The 20,910-nt window shown below is 40.1% G+C and overlaps 2 protein-coding genes across 2 annotated transcripts in view; both read right to left on the reverse strand.

The window, feature by feature from the left end:
* Nucleotides 1-20,910, reverse strand: part of LOC114666113 (spectrin beta chain, non-erythrocytic 1) — a 521,913-nt gene that overhangs the window by 9,422 nt on the left and 491,581 nt on the right. The gene's annotated exons all lie outside the window — the stretch shown is intronic.
* Nucleotides 5,351-11,940, reverse strand: LOC114665964 (coiled-coil domain-containing protein 177). Its single transcript, XM_028820652.2, has one exon. It carries the CDS (start codon nucleotides 11,599-11,601, stop codon nucleotides 9,838-9,840), a length of 1,764 nt encoding a protein of 587 aa, XP_028676485.2. The 5' UTR covers nucleotides 11,602-11,940; the 3' UTR covers nucleotides 5,351-9,837.

Consider the following 20,910-nt stretch of genomic DNA (forward strand, 5'->3'; position numbering starts at 1 on the left):
AGAGCATTGATAAAGGATTGTGTCAAGGCACAGGTCTGCCATAAACCTTTAGTAGCATTTAAGGTTTCCAAAAGCACAAGTGGCCTCCTTAATTCTTAAATGGAGTAAGTCTAAACCAACCACATCTCTTCCTAGAGCTGGGCACTCGCTCTGGTAAGAGAGGCAACCAAGAACCCAATGGTCACTCTGACTGAGCTTCGGAGAACCTGTGTTGAGACTGGATAAACTTTCAGAAGGATGACCATCACTGTAATACTCCACTAATCTGTGATTTATTGGAGTGGCCAGACAGTAAAAGACACACTGGAGCCCACTTGGAGCTTGCAAAAGATGCACCGAAAGTCCCCCCATGAGAAACAAGATATACTGGTCCAATGAAACCAAGATTTGCATCATGTCTGGAGGAAACCTGGCACAGCTCATCACTCTAGTGCCGAAAGCATGGTGGTAGCATCATCATGCTGTGGGGCTGTTTTTCAGTGGCAGTGACTACAAGACGACTAGATGTGTTTGGAGCAAAGTAAAGAAATATTTTAATGAAAACCTGTGCCAGAGCACAATGGACCTCAAGTTCACCTTCCAACAAGACAATGTGTGTGGCTTAGGGACAACTCTGGGAATGTCCTTGAGTTCTCCAGCCAGAGAGCAAACGTGAACCCAATCAAACATCTGTAGAGAGACCCGAAAATACAGGAGCGGTCCACAGATGACCTCCATCCAACCTGGACAGCTTGAGAGAATCTGCAGAGAAGAAAAGAAGGTCAGAAATGGCCAGGTGTGTGAAGTGTGCTATGTCATACCAAAGAAGACTCCAGGCTGGACTCGCTGCCAAAGGGACTTCAACAAAGTAGTGAGTAAAGGTCTGTATACCTGTGTCAATGGGATATTTCAGTTTTTTATTTTTAATACATTTGCAAAAAAATTCTAAAAATCACATTTTTGCTTAGTCATTCTGGGATATTGAGTGTGGCTTGATGGGGGGGGGGGGGGGGGGGGGGGGTTAATTTAAACAATTTTAGCATCAGACCGCAAAATAAACTGTAAAAAGTGAAGGGGTCAGAATACTTCTTGAAGGGACTGTAAATGACTTACCACATAAGAGTCAGTGAACGAAGAGAGGAACAGCAGGTTTCATTTTATCGCGTGTTGATTAGTCAGCGGTACATATGTCTCTGTCCTGGCTGGTAGTTCCAGGGATTTCTTTCTCTGCTGGTAAGACACTGAGAGGAGAGAAGAGGACAGACAGCAAAGTGTTATTAGGCCACCTGGCAATCAAAAATATGTCTTGGATGGTTGGCATCTAAAATGCCAAAAGTCCATGTTAGGATAACAAGGAATGGATGTGTGCAATGGAGGGGTCGCTTATCCCACCTACCACTGAGGTTACCATACTGTAGAAGTGCTCCTTGTTAGAATCAACAATGACCCAGGCCAACTGCAGCACAGAAATGGCATGGTCCAGAATCTTGGAGGTGGTCCTGTCTGCATCATCTAAGGCAGAATTTGAGATGCTGTGTAAATATACATGAAGTTTAACCAAATGTTTTCATACCTTTAAGGATTTTTTTAAACATTAACCTTGCATCACACTCTTAACACCACCCTCCACAAGATCTTACTCCATATGTTTTTTCTTTTAGTCAAGAAATTGATTTTATGTGGGCATGGAGAACTTCAGAAGAATGAGAATTACTAGTGAGCTGTTTAATTTAGACTGGTAATAGCAAAGTGAGTGGCTTAAATACACCGTGACATTCTGGGGCAAAGCAAAGTATCTGAATGAAGCTGAACAGGAATGAAGGGGAGCAGTGAAAGATGTAACTGAATCTGGCAAGTATTTTAACACAAATCAAGAAAAAATGTCTAAGTAACAGGGGGCAAAAAAAAGTGAAAATGGGAAAAAAAAAATATACATGCACAAAGAATACCTAATAGAACTGAGCGAATGCACAAGGACCAGCCATTCAGAAGAGTCTGTTTATTATGCTGAGGTAACCACTTAACAGTCATAAATGACTGCAGGTTGACTTCACTGCCTGGCAGCAGCACTTGACAATGTTAGAGGTTAAGTGTACAAAGGGTGTGGTAGAACATGAGAACCACCACGTCAACCAAATCAGACTTGATCATCGCTTATGTGCTAATACAAGGTGTGTCTTATTTTGAAGAAGTTTCAAGATTTTTTTTTTTAACTCATGCTATGCATTTGTCTTTTATTCTCAAATGGTTCAAGTCTCAGTTTCACCAGCAATGGATTATTATTATTTATTTCTCGGACAAGTTAACTTACAACATTTGAGATACAATGGTTTACATTTATTTTTGGTTTTCCAATTGGAGCACAGGCAGGTGAAATAACTTGCCCACAGTCACACTGGGTCAGGGTGCAGGATCTGAATCCACCACCTCAGGGTCTGAAGTCCAAAGCTTTGACCACAACACCACACTACATACACAAACAGACAGTCAGATGGAACTGACCAGATAGTGCTGGTCAAATCTAAAGCATCGCATCCATTAAAAGGCACATGCATGGCTCATTTTTACAGAATGTCTACAAATCTACAGTATATGGTAACATATTTCAACATTCTTACCTGTTTTACCCTTTTCTTAGGTGGACTCTGAAAATTTTCCTAATACAATTTTATACCATCTCCTTGAAACATTCAGCATTTTTAGTAGTGTGAAGTTTATCAAACATTTTCACATCATGAGTTGCAATAAGGCTGATTGCCAAGCCAGTGCATTATGTGGACTTTTCAAAGCCTTTTTTTTTTTATAAAGCTGGAGGAGGAAAAAAATGTAGGTCTCTCATACATACTTGGCACACCAAATTGAGTCCAAGAAGACAGAAAGCCTTTCATGGTGAAGCCGAGTTGTGCTGGCAACAACTCAGATCTCAGGCTTACAACAGTAACTTCTTTCACGTCACCAGAGGAACCCTGCAGTTAGATTTAATGGGCTTATTATTCAGGGGATGATGGAAGAGCAACTACTGCCACTTTGGCTTTTTCATCAATGTAGGAGACCAAAGGGGATGACTGGATTAACTCTGATAATTCCCTAGAACCTCCAAACTATCCCTTTATGTTGCTGCTCATCAGTTTAACATCACTTAGTGAATTAATAAGAAAATCTTGTGCAGTGTGTCTTGAACTCAAAGAGGACAATAAAGCAGGATTTAATTTCTTGAAATGTTGCATATAATAAATATATGTCAAGCCTTTTATTACTAATATTCATTTTTGACATTTTTCTTGAGGCACTCCCCACATTATGAACGCTTACTTATTTTTTTAGTATCTCTAAAACTGAAGGAAATCTGTAACATGTGACTCATTCAGGACCCCTTGCTAGTTATATTTAAACCAAAAAAAACCTGTGGTTTACATTTCAGCATTTTCATCATACAGAGTGTCTCTGATATGCCACTACACAAGAGAACAATATGAATTTTTTACACAGTTCCTTTCTATAAACAAACAATCATCCTGCAGTGCTTACAAGTCCAGCGCTAAAATATAACAGGCTGCATGTACCATCTACAGTGAACTTTGAGAGGGTAAGTGACTTGCTGAGAGTACCACTGCAGTGGTGGTAGGGATTAGTCCAGTAGCCTTATTATTATTATTTTTAAATTTTATTAAAATCAAATAACATTCCATACAAATAACTCAAGATAAAAAAAAGGTTTGAAACAAATCAACCTCCACCCCTAAGAAATAGAGCTAGGCCAGCAGAGTAAAACTATAAGCTAGTGAAAATAAATAAATAGATAAATTAATAAATGAATAAAGATAAATGGAGTAAAAGAGGGGAGAGAACCTGCTTCCTCAATTTAAAAGCTTATTCTACAATGTTATTGATCGGATCCTGCCAGGTTTTTAAAATGCTTTATACAGATCCTCTAAGTGAGAATTTGATTTTTTCCAATGTTAGATAGTATATCACATCATTGACCCACTGACTTAAGAGAGGAGAGTTAGGATTCTTCCAGCTGAGCAAGATAAGTTTACGTACCAATAGTGTAGTAAAGGCAATTACAGTTTGTTTGTCTTTCTCCACTTTAAGCCATCTGGAAGTACCCTAAACACAGCTGTTAGTGGATTAGGAGGGACTTGTGATACCAAGGCTCTCTGAAAGGCATTTAGTCCAGTAGCCTTTAACGTTTCAGTCTAATACTTTAGCCCAGTCATTCTCAAGTTCAGTCTTGGAAAGCCCCCTGTGGCTGCAGATTTTTATCCCATTTTCGTTCTTTAACTAGACTCCTACATTAATTAAACAAGCTGAATCTACCAATTTTTTTATATCAATCCAGAAATTAGATTGATTATTCTGAATTTTGACTAAACAAAGTAGGAATTGAAAAACAATTATTTTTTGCTTTTCAGTACTTTGCTCTTTTCTAGTTATTTATGCTATTAATTACTAAAAAGCATACAAGAAGCAGTAATAAAATACCTGCCTTTTAGTAGCTGGTGTCATGAAACCTGGTGTCTGCTATGCTTCTTATTAATTGTCAGTATTTGGATTAAATTAAGAGGACAAACTACACAGAAACGGTGAATTAAAAGGAAAATGACAAAGTTAAGCTTCTAAAGATATTGCAAAAATGCAAATGCCTTAATTTCATATACATGTAAACTTAGGACTAATGCACATTTCTGAATGTCAAATAGAAAAATAAGTAAAAAGAGCAGGTAATTAAACAATGAGATCAATCAAAAGATTAAAACAACTCACTGACTGGTTGGAGGGAAAAAAAAAGCCTGTAGCCAAAGGGCCCCCGCCAACCTGGACTGACCTTGAGAACCACTGCTTTTAGGCCCACTGCTAACACCAGGAAACCTTTAGGAAAGGAGAACAGAAGTACTGAGCATGGTAACAGTCTTTTAAAGTGAAATAGGTAACAGCTAACCGAACAGCATATTCACAAAAAGTGAAAGCTTTAAAATGCTAAGGAAACAAATATCACTTATCTTTTATGGTAAGCAGGGTAGAATTTGAGATTTTTCACAGGATTAAAATGGACTATTGTTTAGATTTTGTCCTTGAGGAAATTATTACTATGCCTTAACAATGCCAAAGTAAGTGGCCTGACTTACCTGAAAAGAAGATTACTCAAAGCTGGCGTTAACTTGCACTTTCATTTCCCAGAGTTCAGCTGACTATAGATTTGAGTCAGGAGTGTGTCCACAGACTTTTCTTTTGTGAGATGGACCGTCTTACTCCTTTCAGGCCTTCTCCCTTTATTATAAATGGATGGATTTTACCTGCTGCTTCCCTGACTCATTTTCACTTCATCTATAGTGCCATCTAATGGACAGTTAAAGTAAACAAATTCTGCTTTTAAGATTTTAAAATATACATTTTAATTTCCATATTTTAAAATATTCAAATAGTACAAATTCACATATTATATACGAAACATGCCATTTACCAATAATTTAAAAATATTTATACCTTGTCTGCAACATATTACATAAAGTCTTCTTGTCAGTCCAACCCTGAGATCAGGAATACATTATCAAGATATGGAGAATCTGACATAGTCCTCTTCACCATTATGACATTTTGACTTAAAAACACTAAATTCTACTCTTGCAGAAATGCATTTTACAAGAAGAATTCCAGACACACAACACTTTCAAGAATCTGATCTCCAGTGAAGAGAAGACTCACTACTCACACCCAGACTGTCCATTCATCCCATTCACTCCTTTCTTCTGGCATCATCACATGAAGTTTAGGCAGCACAAGCTGCCTGGACCTGTTTTCAGGGTTGAACTAGTCATACAATCTTGTTCATGAAAACATGAAATTAGAAAAAGGCCACCTAAAGTTACAAATGATAAAGTGTCATACAGTACATGCCACAGTAAATACTGAGAATGTCAAGAACATCTCATGCCCTAATTCAATAATAAAATAATGCCATAAAACTTTGTATCTTACACCTTATTAATGAATAATACAAAAATACAATTATCACACACAATTCAAATTAATCATAATTACCTTGATAACTCACTGATAAAAGAATGTAATATCTATCAAAACTGTAAAACTTAAATGTTGTAACAATATATACACAAATGAATATAAAAATTATAATGAAAATACCATGTTTAAATAACATAACATTCTTCAACCCACTTCATTTAATTCAGGGTCATGAGCACCAACGTCCACAGAAAGGCCCACTCAAACACATAACCGCACCATACACGGCCAATCTGGAATCTACAGTTAACCCAATACGCATATTTTTAGGGATGCAGGAAGAAAACCCATGCAAACACGAGGTGAACGTGCAGTCTCCACATAATTGATATCCAGGCGTGAGGTTTGAACCCAGGATGCTGGATCCACAAGGCAGCCAAACTGCAGGTTTAATTACTTTTGTAGAAATCACAACTCAGATACATTATTTTCAATATAGAATCATTCATGTGCCACTGGAAGTGTCATTCATATTTCAGGTAGTGCATCACTATGGTGGCTAGAACTACAGCATTAATATAAGAAGTTAACAAAAGAGAAGAGACCATTCACTACATCCAGCTTGCTTGGTTAGCTAAAAGCACTGCTGGCCTAATCTTTCATCCAGATACATTTTTTAAGGTTGTCAAAATGTGGGTGAAAAAAAGTATTTGTACACACAGCAGGAAAAACTGCCTTACAGAGTTGTCAAATGGTTTTGATAATAGCATAATGTCTGTCACCTTGCAGACTACTTGAATAACCAGTACCTTAAAGAAATTGTCAGACAGCCCAGAATCAAGTGATCTGAATACATCACTGAAGGAGCCTAAAAAGCTTATATTCATTATTAAAAAAATAAAATAAAAAAAACAACTACATACACTGCCAGTCAACAGTCTGGATGCAGCCAGAAATGCTCATGTTCTTGGTAGAAATTGTATTTTTTTATCAAGATACCAGTAAATTGATCCACAAATACAACCAAGACATTACTAGTGTTGCTAATGGGTATTATTGCTTGAAATTACTGCTTTCTTAATTTATTATTCACATATTGCTGAAGAGCCCCATTTTCAGCAGTCATTCATTCAGGGTCCTACTAGTCAACTCCCTTATGTTATCCTTAATTTGTCATGTATAAAGACTGATTAGTTATTAGAGAAAAGTTTGTAACTGCATTAGCAGTGTTAAAACGTTTTATTTTGTTCACTTCGGTTGCAAGGTACTGGCATTCCTAAAGTTCAGTTCTAGGTTAAAAAATGGCAAGATGTAACAGCCTTCTTAAGAAAGGTGTCAACAGAGTAACTGGATTCAGGAGTGCTCTGCAATTAAAAGGGTTTTTCTAGTAACCAATTGGCAATTAAGTATGGCTACTTAAGGATGTGCTAAGGGAATTTACTATTAGCACACTAAAGGAATGGCTACTGAAAATGTGGCTTTACTGTCATATGTGAATTCAAAAAAAAAAAAAAAAAAATTAGTCACTTCAAGCAGTAATAGCCATTAGAAACACTAGTAATGTATTGGCTATAATTTTTAAATCAATTTAATGGTATCTTGATAGAAAAGGTATACATTTCTAAGAAAAATATGAAAACTTCTGGATGTGTGTAAACTTTGGACTGGTAGTGTATATTAATAATAAAACAAAATAGGATAAATAACTTGATAGGAGTCCATCTTGACATTTTTCAAATAAAAAAACAAAGCACATACAAATGGTAGGCAAAATCATGTTTCACAATTTGTGTTTGGCCCTACAACGTGCTTACTTTTTATTCTAAAATGAGATTACATATTTTGCATAACTGGTAAATTAGACACTCCACTTTGCCCTCTAGCTAAGGTTTTTACTTTGCTGGCTCCAAAACTACTACCATCTTTGCTCTTAAATACTGAAAAACTGATAACAGTTAGTTACAGAAAATAAACGCCTTGCCATTTTCAGTTTAGCAAGCCCCCTTTTGTTTTTGTTTTGCTCATTTACATACTCATTATTTTGACCTATTTTATTTTCAAGATGTAAAATAAAGTCAGAGACAACCTGTCAGCTTATGAGCCTTATTCAAGCGCATGGATGAGCCTTATTGAAGCGTATGGATGAGTAAAGGTACCAGGTTTGTGCTCCTGTGCAAGACCAAAGGACAAACTGTGGAACAGGAGGTAACAACAAAAGGCTGCTGCTAAAGAAGAAATATAAAATTACTTAAGTCAAAAGGTCTATTTCAGTGCTGGAGTAATACATGAACAGAACTTTTCAGTTAATATTGTTAAATTCACTGTTGCATCTTAATTAGCACATGCAAGTAAGAATTTCACTGTACTCTGCACATATGACAATGGTAACCCTAGGAACAAAATTTAAAAACATGTTTGTTTAAAGTTTATAAAACAGTAATTAGACCAGTATTGATGTATGAATCAGAAATCTGGGCATTTAAAAATGTGCATGAAAGGAAACTGCAAACTACAGAAATTAGGCTGTTGAGATGGATGTGTGGAGTAACAAAGTCTGATAAGATCAGGAATGAGAGAAAAAGAGGTACAGCTAAAGTTGGGGAAATCTTTAACAAAATACAGGAAAGAAGGTTAAATTCGTGTAGGAATTTCATGAAAACAGAGGTAAACAATTTGCGGAGAGGAATCGTGAACATGGAGGTATCAGGACGGAGGAGAAGATGACAGCCAAAGAGAAAGTAGACAGACTGAGTGAAAGGGGGAATGTAAGGGATAAAGGGGTGTCAGGCAAGGAAGTGTACAACAGATGAGAGTGGAGGAGGCTGGTCCAATATTGTGTCCCCACATGAAAGTGGAAAAAGCTTTAGAAGAAGCAGTTTAACAGCCTCTGTTTCTCTTTTAATATGCATCTTTGAATACTTGTGACAGAACACACAGAGTTTGTGAAATGTGTTACAATAAGTAGGCTTGGAGAGGTGCTGGAGTCTAATGGTTTGGACATCTCAGATTACTTCATCAAACATGTCAGAGGCATCAAGAACTACTGATAGCGAAAGTCAGAGTAATGGATGAGATAGCCTTTGTACTGTGCACATGATTTTTCTTGTTATTGCAATATTTATTGTAGAATTTTGTCTATAATGGAAACCATAATTTGTGTCCTAGAGACATCAAATAGGAGTAGGTTGTGACCGCATACATAAACATACTTTCTTATGAAGGGGTAAATGCACTCTAACATTAACACGTTTGATGTCTACTAATACTAATTATGCACATTGTGGTTTAATGTCTCATCAAAGCCTTGCTTTTACCAAGAAAATATTAACTACCTTATACATGTACTGATACCAATCATGACAGAGCTGTAAATATGAACTGACGGCAACACTAAAGGTCTGTGCATTAAAAAATCCAGATCACCTTAAAAAAAAAGAAAATCAACACACCGTTGAGTTTCACTACCAATAGTCTGAACACAATGCTGTGACAATGCATGATTACTGAATTCTGGCGTCTCCCATGTATCACAGCAGCAATGTCAAGGTGTCTCAATTTATACAGACTGGTTTTAAATCAACCACTAGACAAAACATGGCTGTTGCACTCTTTGCATTCCTTACAAAAATATCATCAAATACGAAGTAGAAAACACTGAAATAACAATGGAGATTTTTGGCCAAGTAATTACAAGGTTCGAAGGAATGCAGAAGTCACTGATTTTTAGTAAACATTATTAAACAAATACACACAGCCGGTAAACAGATGGCAAAGTTTTTTTTTCTCTCACTGTTGGCCTCTTTAAAGATCCAATATACAGGATTGAGCTTTCAAATGATTTCTGTTTGAAGCTTGGTTCAGGATGGCTCTCAGCGGATAGCTGCTGATGTTTCACAGTTTTGTTCTAGTGAGACTTGCACGCAACTGGGCTTCCAAAGCCATCTGGTCAAAGGAGCGACTGTTAATCTGCTCCCTTACCTTCTCCCTCATTTGGAACGAGGCTCTGGCCACTTTGCGGGACTCTTCTATGGTGGCCTCTTTCTCTCGCAGGATCTGTTCACTCTTTTTATCCTTCTTTTCAATGACCCCTTTCACCTCTAGCCGGTGCAGTTCCTCCTCCTCTTCCAGCTTCTGTTTCAAAAGGTGGTGAGACCGCTCCTTCTCTTGGTTGACTTTTCTGGCATTCATGGCTTTCTGGCGCACCTTTTCGTCTACAGATTCGAGTGCTTGCTGAATCTTTTTGTCTTTCTCAAGAGCAAGACTTGTCTTGTGCTTTCTCTGTTCCTGCTCGAGTTTCTCAGCTCGGATCTTGGCCAAAATGGTTTGCTTCTCCTCGTGGATGGCCTTCTCCTGGACCATTTTCTCCCTTTCTGCCACCAGTCGTTTGTAATTCTTTTGGGATTTAAGCAGCTTCTTCTCCATGGCCATCTTCAAGAGAAGCTCCTCTGCTTTCATTTGATTGTCAACTTCCCTTTTGAGAAGCTGGTGTTTCAGTTTATGATGCTCATTTTCTTGTTGGAGTTTCTTTCTCTGTCGCATTTCCTTTAATAGTTTACTCTGGGAGGCACGAAACATTTTTTCCTGTGCCACTACGCTCTGCATCTCTCTGGACTGCTGCTCAGATTGGTCTTTCTCTTTCAACATCTCCTCTTGGTTGTGTTTTTTACATTCTGCTTCATACCGGGTCAGTTCGAGTTTGCCAAGTCGCCTGGACTCTTGCTCTTCAGCCAGCTTCCTCCACTTTTCTTCTTGCATCTCAACCTCTCGTTTTCGCATCTGAATCAGATAATCCTCTTCCTGCTTAATCTTGCTTTTGCGAAAATCAAGATCTCGTTGCCACTTCTCCATACTGTGGCCAAGTTGTTGCCTTCTCTGCTTTTCCAGCCTCATCTTCTGAAGCTTTTCCTTCTTCTTGCCTTCCTCCCATGCCTGCTCGGCAGTGCGTCTCAGCTGTTGACGAGACTTTTCCTCCTCGTGTTTGGCCAACATCAGAGCAGCAATTTTGCGATCCCTCTCTGGGACAGATACACTTGTGTCTTTCCTGACTTCCCTCAATAGTTTCTCCATCGTTCTTTCAGTTTCCAATGAATGGGTCAAATCACCCAGACTGTAGCTCTTGCCTGTATAAACTTGAAAATCAATACTTTTTCCATCAGTTTTGGAAAACTTTTTTTCTTTGTATCCGACTGCACCGTTCATTTCTAAATGATTTGCAGTGTCTCTCCTCTGACTGACAGTCTTACCGACACTTACAGGCAAATCGGCATCAGGGGTCTGCTTTCTGGTGGCTCCCGACCCGTCGAAGGTCTTGACCTGGCTCAAAGAGCACACCGCGACAGAATCTGGAGCCCTCCTGTCTTTTGCCTCCGCGATGATTCTCAATCTCTCCTCACGGCACTCGCGTAGTTTTCGCCGCCGCCCCTTTTCGTGTACCTCGTAGAGTTCCGTGATGACCCGCAGCGGAGTGTCCGGGTTCTCCTCTACGAACTCCGACAGCGGCTTGTGCAGAAGTTCGACGGGCCTGACGCCGTGGCGGGCGCAGGCCTCAAGGGAGCGGGGGCTCGTGAGGACGTAGCGGCTGCCCTCCGCTTCCGTCGACTCAAAATTGTACAGATCCAAATGCAGCATTGGAGACACGAAGGGATCTGCTTCCATGTCGCTGGGTGTCCGCTGCCTCCCGCCGCTTTGCCCGCCACACAGCTGCAAAGCACTGCAGATGAAGTAGGTGCCTACCCTGTCTTGAAATATTTTTTTTTCTTAAACAAAAACTACTAAATCTCCTAGTGTCCTTCTTTTATATTTAACCGTTCTCTAAAAAGCTGCAAAGGAAATAAAACCATTTCCAGAAAACCGTTGATTGGGACTGCTTAACTGCACACCGTTTCCCAACTGTAGCTGTCAGGCGGGCTTCTTAACAGTCACCAGCGCTCTGTTTACAGTCAAGGCGGCGCGTGCAGACGCGGGCTCGGTGACCACGGGAAACCAACAACGAGAGCACACACCTCCGACTGGCAAGAGCGGCACGAGCAGAAAAGGCGTCGCAAAAACCGACAGCACCATCTACTGTCCTAACAGGTCGACATCCTTATTTGCTTTCGATAACTTGTCCGGCCCGTGCAGAGGCGGTCCTCCAAAATTCGAAGGAGAGAATGAAGCGAAGAGCAGCAGCGTACAACATCCGCAAATGTGTCGGCGTTTGTGCTCCCACCAGAGGCGATTCTAGGGACTTCTTGGGACGCTCCAACTCACCCTCCGTCGAGTCCCGACAAGGTAAAATGTATTACAATTGTTTCAGCCCAAAGTCTAAATAAGATCAACGGGGAGCATGTAATAAATACAGATCCTTCATTTTAATTTAGTGAAAAATACATGCTATAAGTAAAACACCACAATAAATACCTTTGTGTAGAAAATAGAAACACTAATAATAGAATAAGTTAAAAATCTAAATATATAAAAAGCAAATAACATGTAAATAAATGTAAGGTGTGCATTTGTATTAAAAATAAATTCAGATTGTACATCATAACATTTAAAAAAATAAAAAGTGAACACAGTAAAATTTTTAAAAACAAAAATAGCTATTAAAAGTATTAATGTAACTTTCAAAATCACTGTTTACAGGCTTTGGCTACATCGAATGCAGCCCCCTGAGCCACTACATCCCCCAGGTCCAAAAACGTCCAAAGATGTCTTTCTAATAGAGCTCAGGCTGAAAGTCTGTCCTGGCAAGTCTTAAATCTCAGGTAAGATTTAATCATTTAATTTGTGAATTTCCCATTGGGATTAATAAAGTATCTTTATCTATCTATCTATCTATCTATCTATCTATCTATCTATCTATCTATCTATCTATCTATCTATCTATCTGTGTTAAAGATGAAAAGCTTCTAACACCAGAGGTGACTCAGTTTTGACTGCTTAGTCCCCTGTCCCACTGTTACCCATCACTCTATGGATGAACTGGTGCTGTTGATTTCGACCCACTCACTGACTACAGTGGGGTCTGGAGAGACTGAAGCTGAATCAGAAAGGCCAACATGTCTAAACAAACAGAGTCAGTCCAAATATTGGTTCAAGCACGTAAATACTCTTCATGATTTATGAAATTGGCATTTAATGTTCCTAGAAAAAGTTGTGTTCTTGCAATTGAGATTGGGGTCCCCCTTAAAGGGGGTCTATGATTGTGTTGTTGTGTGTTGATGCTATGCTTCAAGGACTTTCCTGAACATTTCTTGTTGTAATTCAGATATGTAAATGAATGCCCTTGGTGGTCGTCCCCACCCTCCCAGTTCAGGGGATTACCTGCCTTGCCTACAGTGTCGCTATGCCTCGGGTTCCAACACCATTCAGTATTTCAAGTCAAGTGGCTTCATTGTCGTACCATCCACATACACAGTATTGCAGCCTACAGTAGCATGAAATATAGCTGCCCAGGAATGCGGAGTAACACGGACACAAGTATTGAATGAAACAGCAGCCTCTTCAAGCCACACAACAGCTTTTCTTAATCAGTGCTGGTAACAAAATATCATGGAAAAGGAAAAGGACTGTATTATTGGTGCTTGAGCTGTGCTGTGAAGTGAGGAGTGAGCACAAAGCGTTTCCCACGTGAATAAACATGTACTGTGCCTGGAACTTGTGTCTCTGCCTGTTGGAGCTCTCCATGGTGGTTCACAGTGGTTTTCTAGTTATTTAGGAGAATAAAAAATACAGGCATGACCCTTTAATATTCAACTCTTATATGACTTACAGCTAGCTTTAACACTACGATTTACTTTAATGTGATTGAGATTGGATTGACACATAGATTTAAATTCTCTGTACACATTTAGGCCGCTGAGTGTAAACAGCAGCAGATTTAAGACGTCTTGTATTGTTAGAGCTATAAGAGTTTTGAATTCTGTTACTTTGAGGGTGTTGCAGAATTCTGGATTATTATTGTGTACAGGTTACCATCATTTTTCTTATTTGTTCTAATCCTGAGTGTGCCTGCCTCTGGTAACACTGACTGCCAGTTGCTGTGTCTTGGTTATTTTCTTGTGTTTATGTAATGATGTGTCAACCTTTGTATTCTCATACTGCAAACAAAATTCCCTCTGGAGTAAGAAAGTCTACCTAAAGCTGTCTAATATACTATATTATATTATACTAGAAGATTAATGAATAAATTAAAGGCAAATAAGCAAACAGTAATAAATAATTTAATGATGACAACAACTAACAATAAAGATAACAGTAGTAACAAATCTACTGCATATAAATAAATCAGTAGGAGTAGATGTGAGGACAGGTGGGCACCACAGAGTTCATAGTCAGGGCAGGTAAGGGGTAGAAACTGTTACAGGACCTGGCAGAACTGATTCAGATGCCATGGCACCTTCTGCCAGTTGGAAGTGTGACAAAGACGCCGTGGGATGGTTGAAATTGGTCCCCCACAATGCTATAGCTCTGTGGGTACAACGGTTGATAAAGATGTCTTTAATGGAGGACAGAGAGGTCCCAATGGTCTTTCCTCCTGTGTGTACTTTCCATTGTAGGACCTTGCAGTCAGAGACACTGCAGTTCCCAAACCAGATGGTTAAAAACCCTTGATGGTGCTCCTGTGGAATGTGGTGAGAATGGAGGGAGGTAGGGTTGCCCATTGGATTGGATTGGATTGGATGTTTACGTGAGATGGAAGTAGAGTTTCTAACTCAATTGTTTAACAAAATCTTGAAAAGCAAGACAATGCCTGAGGAGTGGAGAAGTGTATTGGTACCAATTTTCAGGAATAAGGGAGATGTGCTGAGCTGCAGCAACTACAGGGGTATAGAAGTTGATCAGCCACACCAAGAAGATATGGAAAAGAGCCATGGATGCAAGGCCGAGGGAAGCGGTGACGATCTGTGAGTAGCAGTATGGTTTCATGCCAGGAAAGAGTACTACAGATGCAATGTTTGCTTTAAAAGTATTGATAGAGAAGTACAGAGAAGGCCCGAAGGAATTACATTGCTTGTTTGTGGACTTAGAGAAAGCGTATGACAGGGTGCCAAGAGAGGAGTTATGGTACTGTATGAGAAAGTCGGGAGTAGCAGAAAAGTATGTGAGGGTGGTGCAGGATATGTGTGAGGGCAGTGTGACTGCGGTGAGGTGTGTGGAAGGAATGACAGCCTGGTTCAGATGCTTTTATTCAAGGCCACTTACTAAAGAGGTCAACATAATTGAGTAAACAACAGTCTGGTGGACAGTGTAGGAGCAAATGCTATAGGACATGGGAAGAATATTGATCACCACAAGTGAAGAGCTCAGAACAAAATATAAGCGAGTTACACTTCCTAGGTTATGAGGACCTAACAGCCAATATCAATAGGTCAGAAATTCACCAAAAATAAGTCTTCAATCCAGTCAGAAGTTCTGATGGAGATGGGCAACTTGTTCCACCAGCTAGGAACTACCCATGCAAAGAGTCTGGACTGAGATTTGTTGCCATGCAGAAGAAGCATCCCCAGATGCCTTTCATCAAGGTTGTGAACAGACTTTGTGGGTAATAGTGATAATGAGCCAGCATGACATCTCTCTTCACCTGGACACATGATAGGATCTACCTAAGAGTCTTGTAAAACTCAAACCATCTGAGAGTAGTCTTAATGATGACAAGGTCAGAGATGGTGGCACGGAGGATCTGGTGGTTGATCGTGTCAAAGGCAGAGGAGAGATCTAGCAGGATCAGAACAGATGACATGTTGGTAGAACTAACCAGCTGTAACGCATCTACAATGGTAAGTAGAGCCATCTTGGTGGAATGGCCCATCTTGAATACCTACTGATTAGGATTAAGCAGGCTGTTCTTAGTTAGCATTGGTAATAAACTAATATTGCTTTTTTTGTAGCTATTTCATGTACTACTGTAACCAATTTGACATAATATTGGAAGACTAGCTAATACGGTGGAAAGCTTCTGGTAAGCGCTACCAGAGCCTCACCATTTGCTCCACTCGCTTCAGGGACAGCTTCTTCCCTTCAGCCATAAGGTCACTGAACTCTCAGTAGCCTGATCTTACCTGCCTTGTAATGTACCCACCTGCTGGTTATTTGTGTGATTTTACTGCATATTACATCTGTACTGCCATATATTACATTAGGCCAGTCCTCTGCTACTCCCATTTGTTTACTGTATTTATTTATTTATACATCATCTTAATGTCTTATTGCCTGTATGTACTTCCCTGTCCCCACCTCTCCTTAACTGTGTCACCATACAGTGTATACGACAATAAAGATCCTTAATTTAATGCAATGAAACAGCTCAGCTGAACATTTAAATAGGCAGTTTGCACTATTTATTGCTTTTTGTAGCCAGTAGGGGGCAGTGATGCACTATTTATGGAAAATGAAAATGCTTCCCCGTCATTTTTAGCCTTCAAAGCATGGCATTTGTATGGAGGATTTTATAAAGTTTGCTGTGTTATTTAAGAAAATATATGTAACATAGATCATTGTTATTGATTTAGTAGCATATGAACTGCTATGGCAGATTATATTAGAAATATATGACTTGAGCAGATGAGCATTCAAAGCACATCTCATAATCTAAACTCAACTTTAAACTTAAGTGTATTGGGGAGCTGAAACCTATCCTGACAGCACAGAGTCCAAGGCAGGAGTCACTTCTGAATGGGATGTCACACAATCACAAGCACGCATGCACCAGTCCCTTCTAGCTGCATGGCTCCAGAATAGCACAGGAAGATGGGACCTTCCCGGATTAATGTACATTAAGACTGGGATAAAATGAAAACTTCATACAAGAACAAGTAGCAATCAGGAATTGAACCTGGGTGCAAACACAAGCACCCCATGCCTCTGCATGATGTTTCTGAGCAGACAGCCATTTAAAATACTGTAACATTTTAAATTTACAGTAAATATGACTTAAACATTTGATCTAATTACCCTTCACAGGCCTCAGCTGGAGTTTTTGGAGTTATATAACTATGATGTACTTGCTGTCGTGGAGAAAAATGCTGTGTGGTGTACAAAGAAGAAGGAGAACTGATTGATTGATGTTACTCATTCAATTGATTAATTATCAGTGTTTCCTTTGGCAATGCCAGTAATTAATTAAATAAAAATGTTTAGTAGCACACCCGCCCAGGGGCACCACATTAATGTAGAAAATGTGAGAATTTTAGCTTCTCACAAAGATCTCTGTTTTTCCTTCCAGATGGGACGGCAGAAATATAATGAGATCTGCACAATTTATGAATGAGATTCACAAATGGACGAAAGTCTACATTAAACACTTTCACTTTTCTCTGTTCTGGTTCAGACCTGGTAATAGACTCTTTTTCAACAAATAAACCAAATAATATAATTTATTTATAACTTAAGGATGATAGAAGATGAATATTGGATTGGATATTGTCACAGAGAACATGGATGAGCAGGGGTGGATGATTCCTTACCTGGATTCCTACCTGAGGTCACCTTTATAATGGATTGATGGAAGGAAGCAGCTTCCCAGAGAGATGAGCTCCCCAAGTGTGTTAGTTGGCAGCGTCTCTGTGGTGGATCTCCCATGTGCACACCTGCAGGGCTGCATAGGAGTTGTAGCCCCAATGGGTGTCAGCTTTGGGCTTCATAGGAGTCGCCAGGGAGATCTGTGGGAAGGAGCATTCCTCCTTCTTGAAAGGTTCTTACTGCAATTTTGTAGCACTGGAAATACTCCAGGACCTGGCATAAGGGAAGCACCTCCACATCACCCAGGCAAGTTGGAGTTGGGTAGAAGGGGACAAAGCTCAGCATGGGAAGAGTGAAGAAAAAGAGGAGAGAAGAGAATCTTTAATTTGTGTTGTGTTCCAAAAGAAGAATGTTTTGGAGGTATTTGTTAAAATAAAAGCATTTTTTTTGCACTGGGACTTGTGCCAGTGAGGTTGTGTCTGGTGTTTGGGGTGCTGCTACACTCTCCACAGGTCACAATATATTTATATGTTGTGAAGAACAAAATAGAGATAAACACAAAAGAGAAGAGTTGGGGGAATTCCCTGTATAAAGTCGGTGTTCCAATTAAACAAAAGGACTGTTGCTATTGTCAAAATTGAGGTACACATTTGACAATTAGAGAATACATTCATATGGAAAAAGGGCAAGAAGTAATTAGAACCATAAAGGAAATGGAAGTAGTTTTTGAAGTGACATCATCGTTGTGAGCCGGGAGTGAGATCATCAGAAGGGATCCGGAAGTGTCGCCATCTTGGGAAGCCGGAAGTGCCGTTGCCTGGGACTGAGGTGAGAAATTCTTCATTTGGTCTGGTTGGAGAGGAAAAAAGGGCTTAGTAATCCGTTCCAACCCCCTACCATCTGGACCCTATGGCTGCCCCCAAGCGCGTGTATGTGACAATGTATAAACAATAATACAATCACTAGCAACACAAAACATAAATTGCGATAGCTTGGCTAAAGTTTTTCTCTCCTATAGAAAAAAGGCACATAACTTATGAATTCAGATCTTTCAATTCATGTGGTCAAGATGGCTGAGTCCTTTATCTAGTTAGTAAACTTCTGTTGCCTGCATGGGGTGTTTGTTTGCTCACAGGAAGTCTACACTGGTTTATCTCCCCCCACAAACAGTTTGTGCATTTGTGAGATGCTGCTCTGCACTTTCTCACTGGATTTAAGAAGAAACTTATGACAGCTAGAACTTATCATTTACAGTGATACCAATACCATGATGCATTAGCTGGCTTTATCCTAACTACTAAGTTATAATCAATTGTTCCTGAAGTTGAAATAGGTGTACTCATGGTTTGGTGTTGGCCATGCTTTGTTCTTTTCCAGTTAGGCTTTTTCTGGTATGTGGAGGAAGTTTAAGTAAATTTTTCTTTCCTTTCCTTTTCTTTACTGCTGTTTTCTCTTTGAGGTTTTTCCATGTTGGTGTACAACTGGAAGTCATACTAGAGGGATACTGGGGTGCACATGGCCCTGGGAGGCAGTCTCCCTCCATCCTTCTCTTGTAATTGACTCCTGACCTGGAAAGTTACTGCTACCCAGCACAGTTGGAATGCCCGTTGTGAAGGACAGCCGGGTCCCATGTCTGGCAGGGACGCCCCTACTGCATCTGTTCCGGGGGAGCAGCCATAGACACTTCAATACCTCCCCCGGGACGCTTGGTGGCAGCACTCCCTGGCGGACGATGATTCCCCAACCTGGCGCATGGCTCCATGGGAGATGGAGTCCTCCACAGCCTGGTTGGGGGCTCGGATGGCCACTAGGGGGAGCTGCATGTCTGCAGCCCGGCTGGTCGAATCTTCAGCCCCACCTGGAAATGCAATTAGGATCAGGTGATCAAGCACCTGGAACACTTCCAGGTGGGGTATAAAAAGGGCCAGCCACCACCACTCAGGGAGCCAGAGTTGGGAGGAAGGAGACGAAGCTTGCGGAGGAGTGGTGGGAGAGAGAAGAGTGTGTTGTTGTTGGGATTGTGCTTTTGGGACTGTGTATTGCCTGTGGGTCACGGGGAAGACGTGCGCCCACGGGTGAAGAAAAATAAAAGCCCTTGTGTGTTTTATACGTGCCTCTGTGTCATTCTGTGCCGGGTCAGGCGCCTATATAGCGCCTTTTCTACACCGTCCATCCTTCTCTTTCCGTCATACAGACATCGTTCCTTCACATAAGTAGCAAATTGGTCTATAAGCAATAGACTTCCTTTGTTTCTTGGCGCTTCCTTCAGTTGAAGTCATGCTCTTTCTTTTCGCCGACACCTTGTACAATGGAGTACACAATAAAGTACAAATTTATAGACAAAATATGTGGTCTTGGAGATTGAGAGCGTTAGTATAGTAAAAACTGACCTGCTGTGGGAACGAGACTGAGAAATGGTGATACAAGATGAGATGCTTGACGCTGAGACACCACACTGCTGTTTCTATGACCAAAGTTTTCGAATTACTGGTTGGAGAGCTGGTCATACGTCCGTGTGGTCGTTAAGCAGGTAGATCTTTAAGTGAGGAGCACCTGTACAGACCTCCCAGCCAGGTAAGGAATCATCCACCCCAGCCGGGATGCCAGTCAACGTGTGTCGTTATGACAGTACCCACTGCTGTCAAAAGAAGCCCTGACCCATATCATCTGAAAGTGGATAAAGAGGGTAAAGACAATGGTGGGCTGAGTGGATGAATTTAAAGTGGTGGCAAGTGCATTGCTCTTATGTGAAGTAAGTGGTTGTGTGTGTGATTTTTTTTGTTTCTTTTAAAGAAATGCTGATCCATTAGCAGGTTTTGTATGTTTATTAAGCCCCCTCACTCAGGCCAAGGACAGACCCCGCTCTATTTATAACATAATATTACATCAAATTCTCAGATATGGCTTTCTAAACAGAAATGTGTTTATTTTTCTCCAGTTTTCAAGACAATGGCCATTCCATCTAAGCTAATTTTCTTTTCTAATATTAATCAGATGAATGTCCATTTTGTTTAGTCAATTATTCTTTTGTTAGGACGCATGGTAGCTGTACATAATTGAAGAGAGCACAGCATGGTGACACAGTGCCGCCTCACAGCTTCTGGGATTGCGGTTTGATTTCTCTGGCGTCATACTATTCTAGTGAGGCTTCACCTGTGTGGCCTCCTATCAGACTCCCACCCGGAGTGCTACAAATATCTTCAAATTACAATAGTGGGACATTTTTGTTTTTTTTTTATGTTTCTTATTTTGATTTTTTAATTGCAATCCAGACACAATGCAAAATCCAGACCTGCTCACACAATGTGTAGGCCTTTTAACATCCTGTCCACACGTTCAAAAAGTTATTTTTTCTTGTCATGGCTTCCCCTTTGCAGACCTCCACAACATTCCTCTATTCAGACAGATGTCTCTTTCCACCTTGGAATATTTCCATTATAGTCTGTTTTGTTCTTGCCCTGTCTCTGTGCAGATCCCTGTTATTGTGGATGTTGATTAAAGTGAAAGAGCTCCACTACAATT

Source organism: Erpetoichthys calabaricus, chromosome 15 (assembly GCF_900747795.2).
Source record: "Erpetoichthys calabaricus chromosome 15, fErpCal1.3, whole genome shotgun sequence".
NCBI classification, from domain to species: Eukaryota; Metazoa; Chordata; class Cladistia; order Polypteriformes; family Polypteridae; genus Erpetoichthys; species Erpetoichthys calabaricus.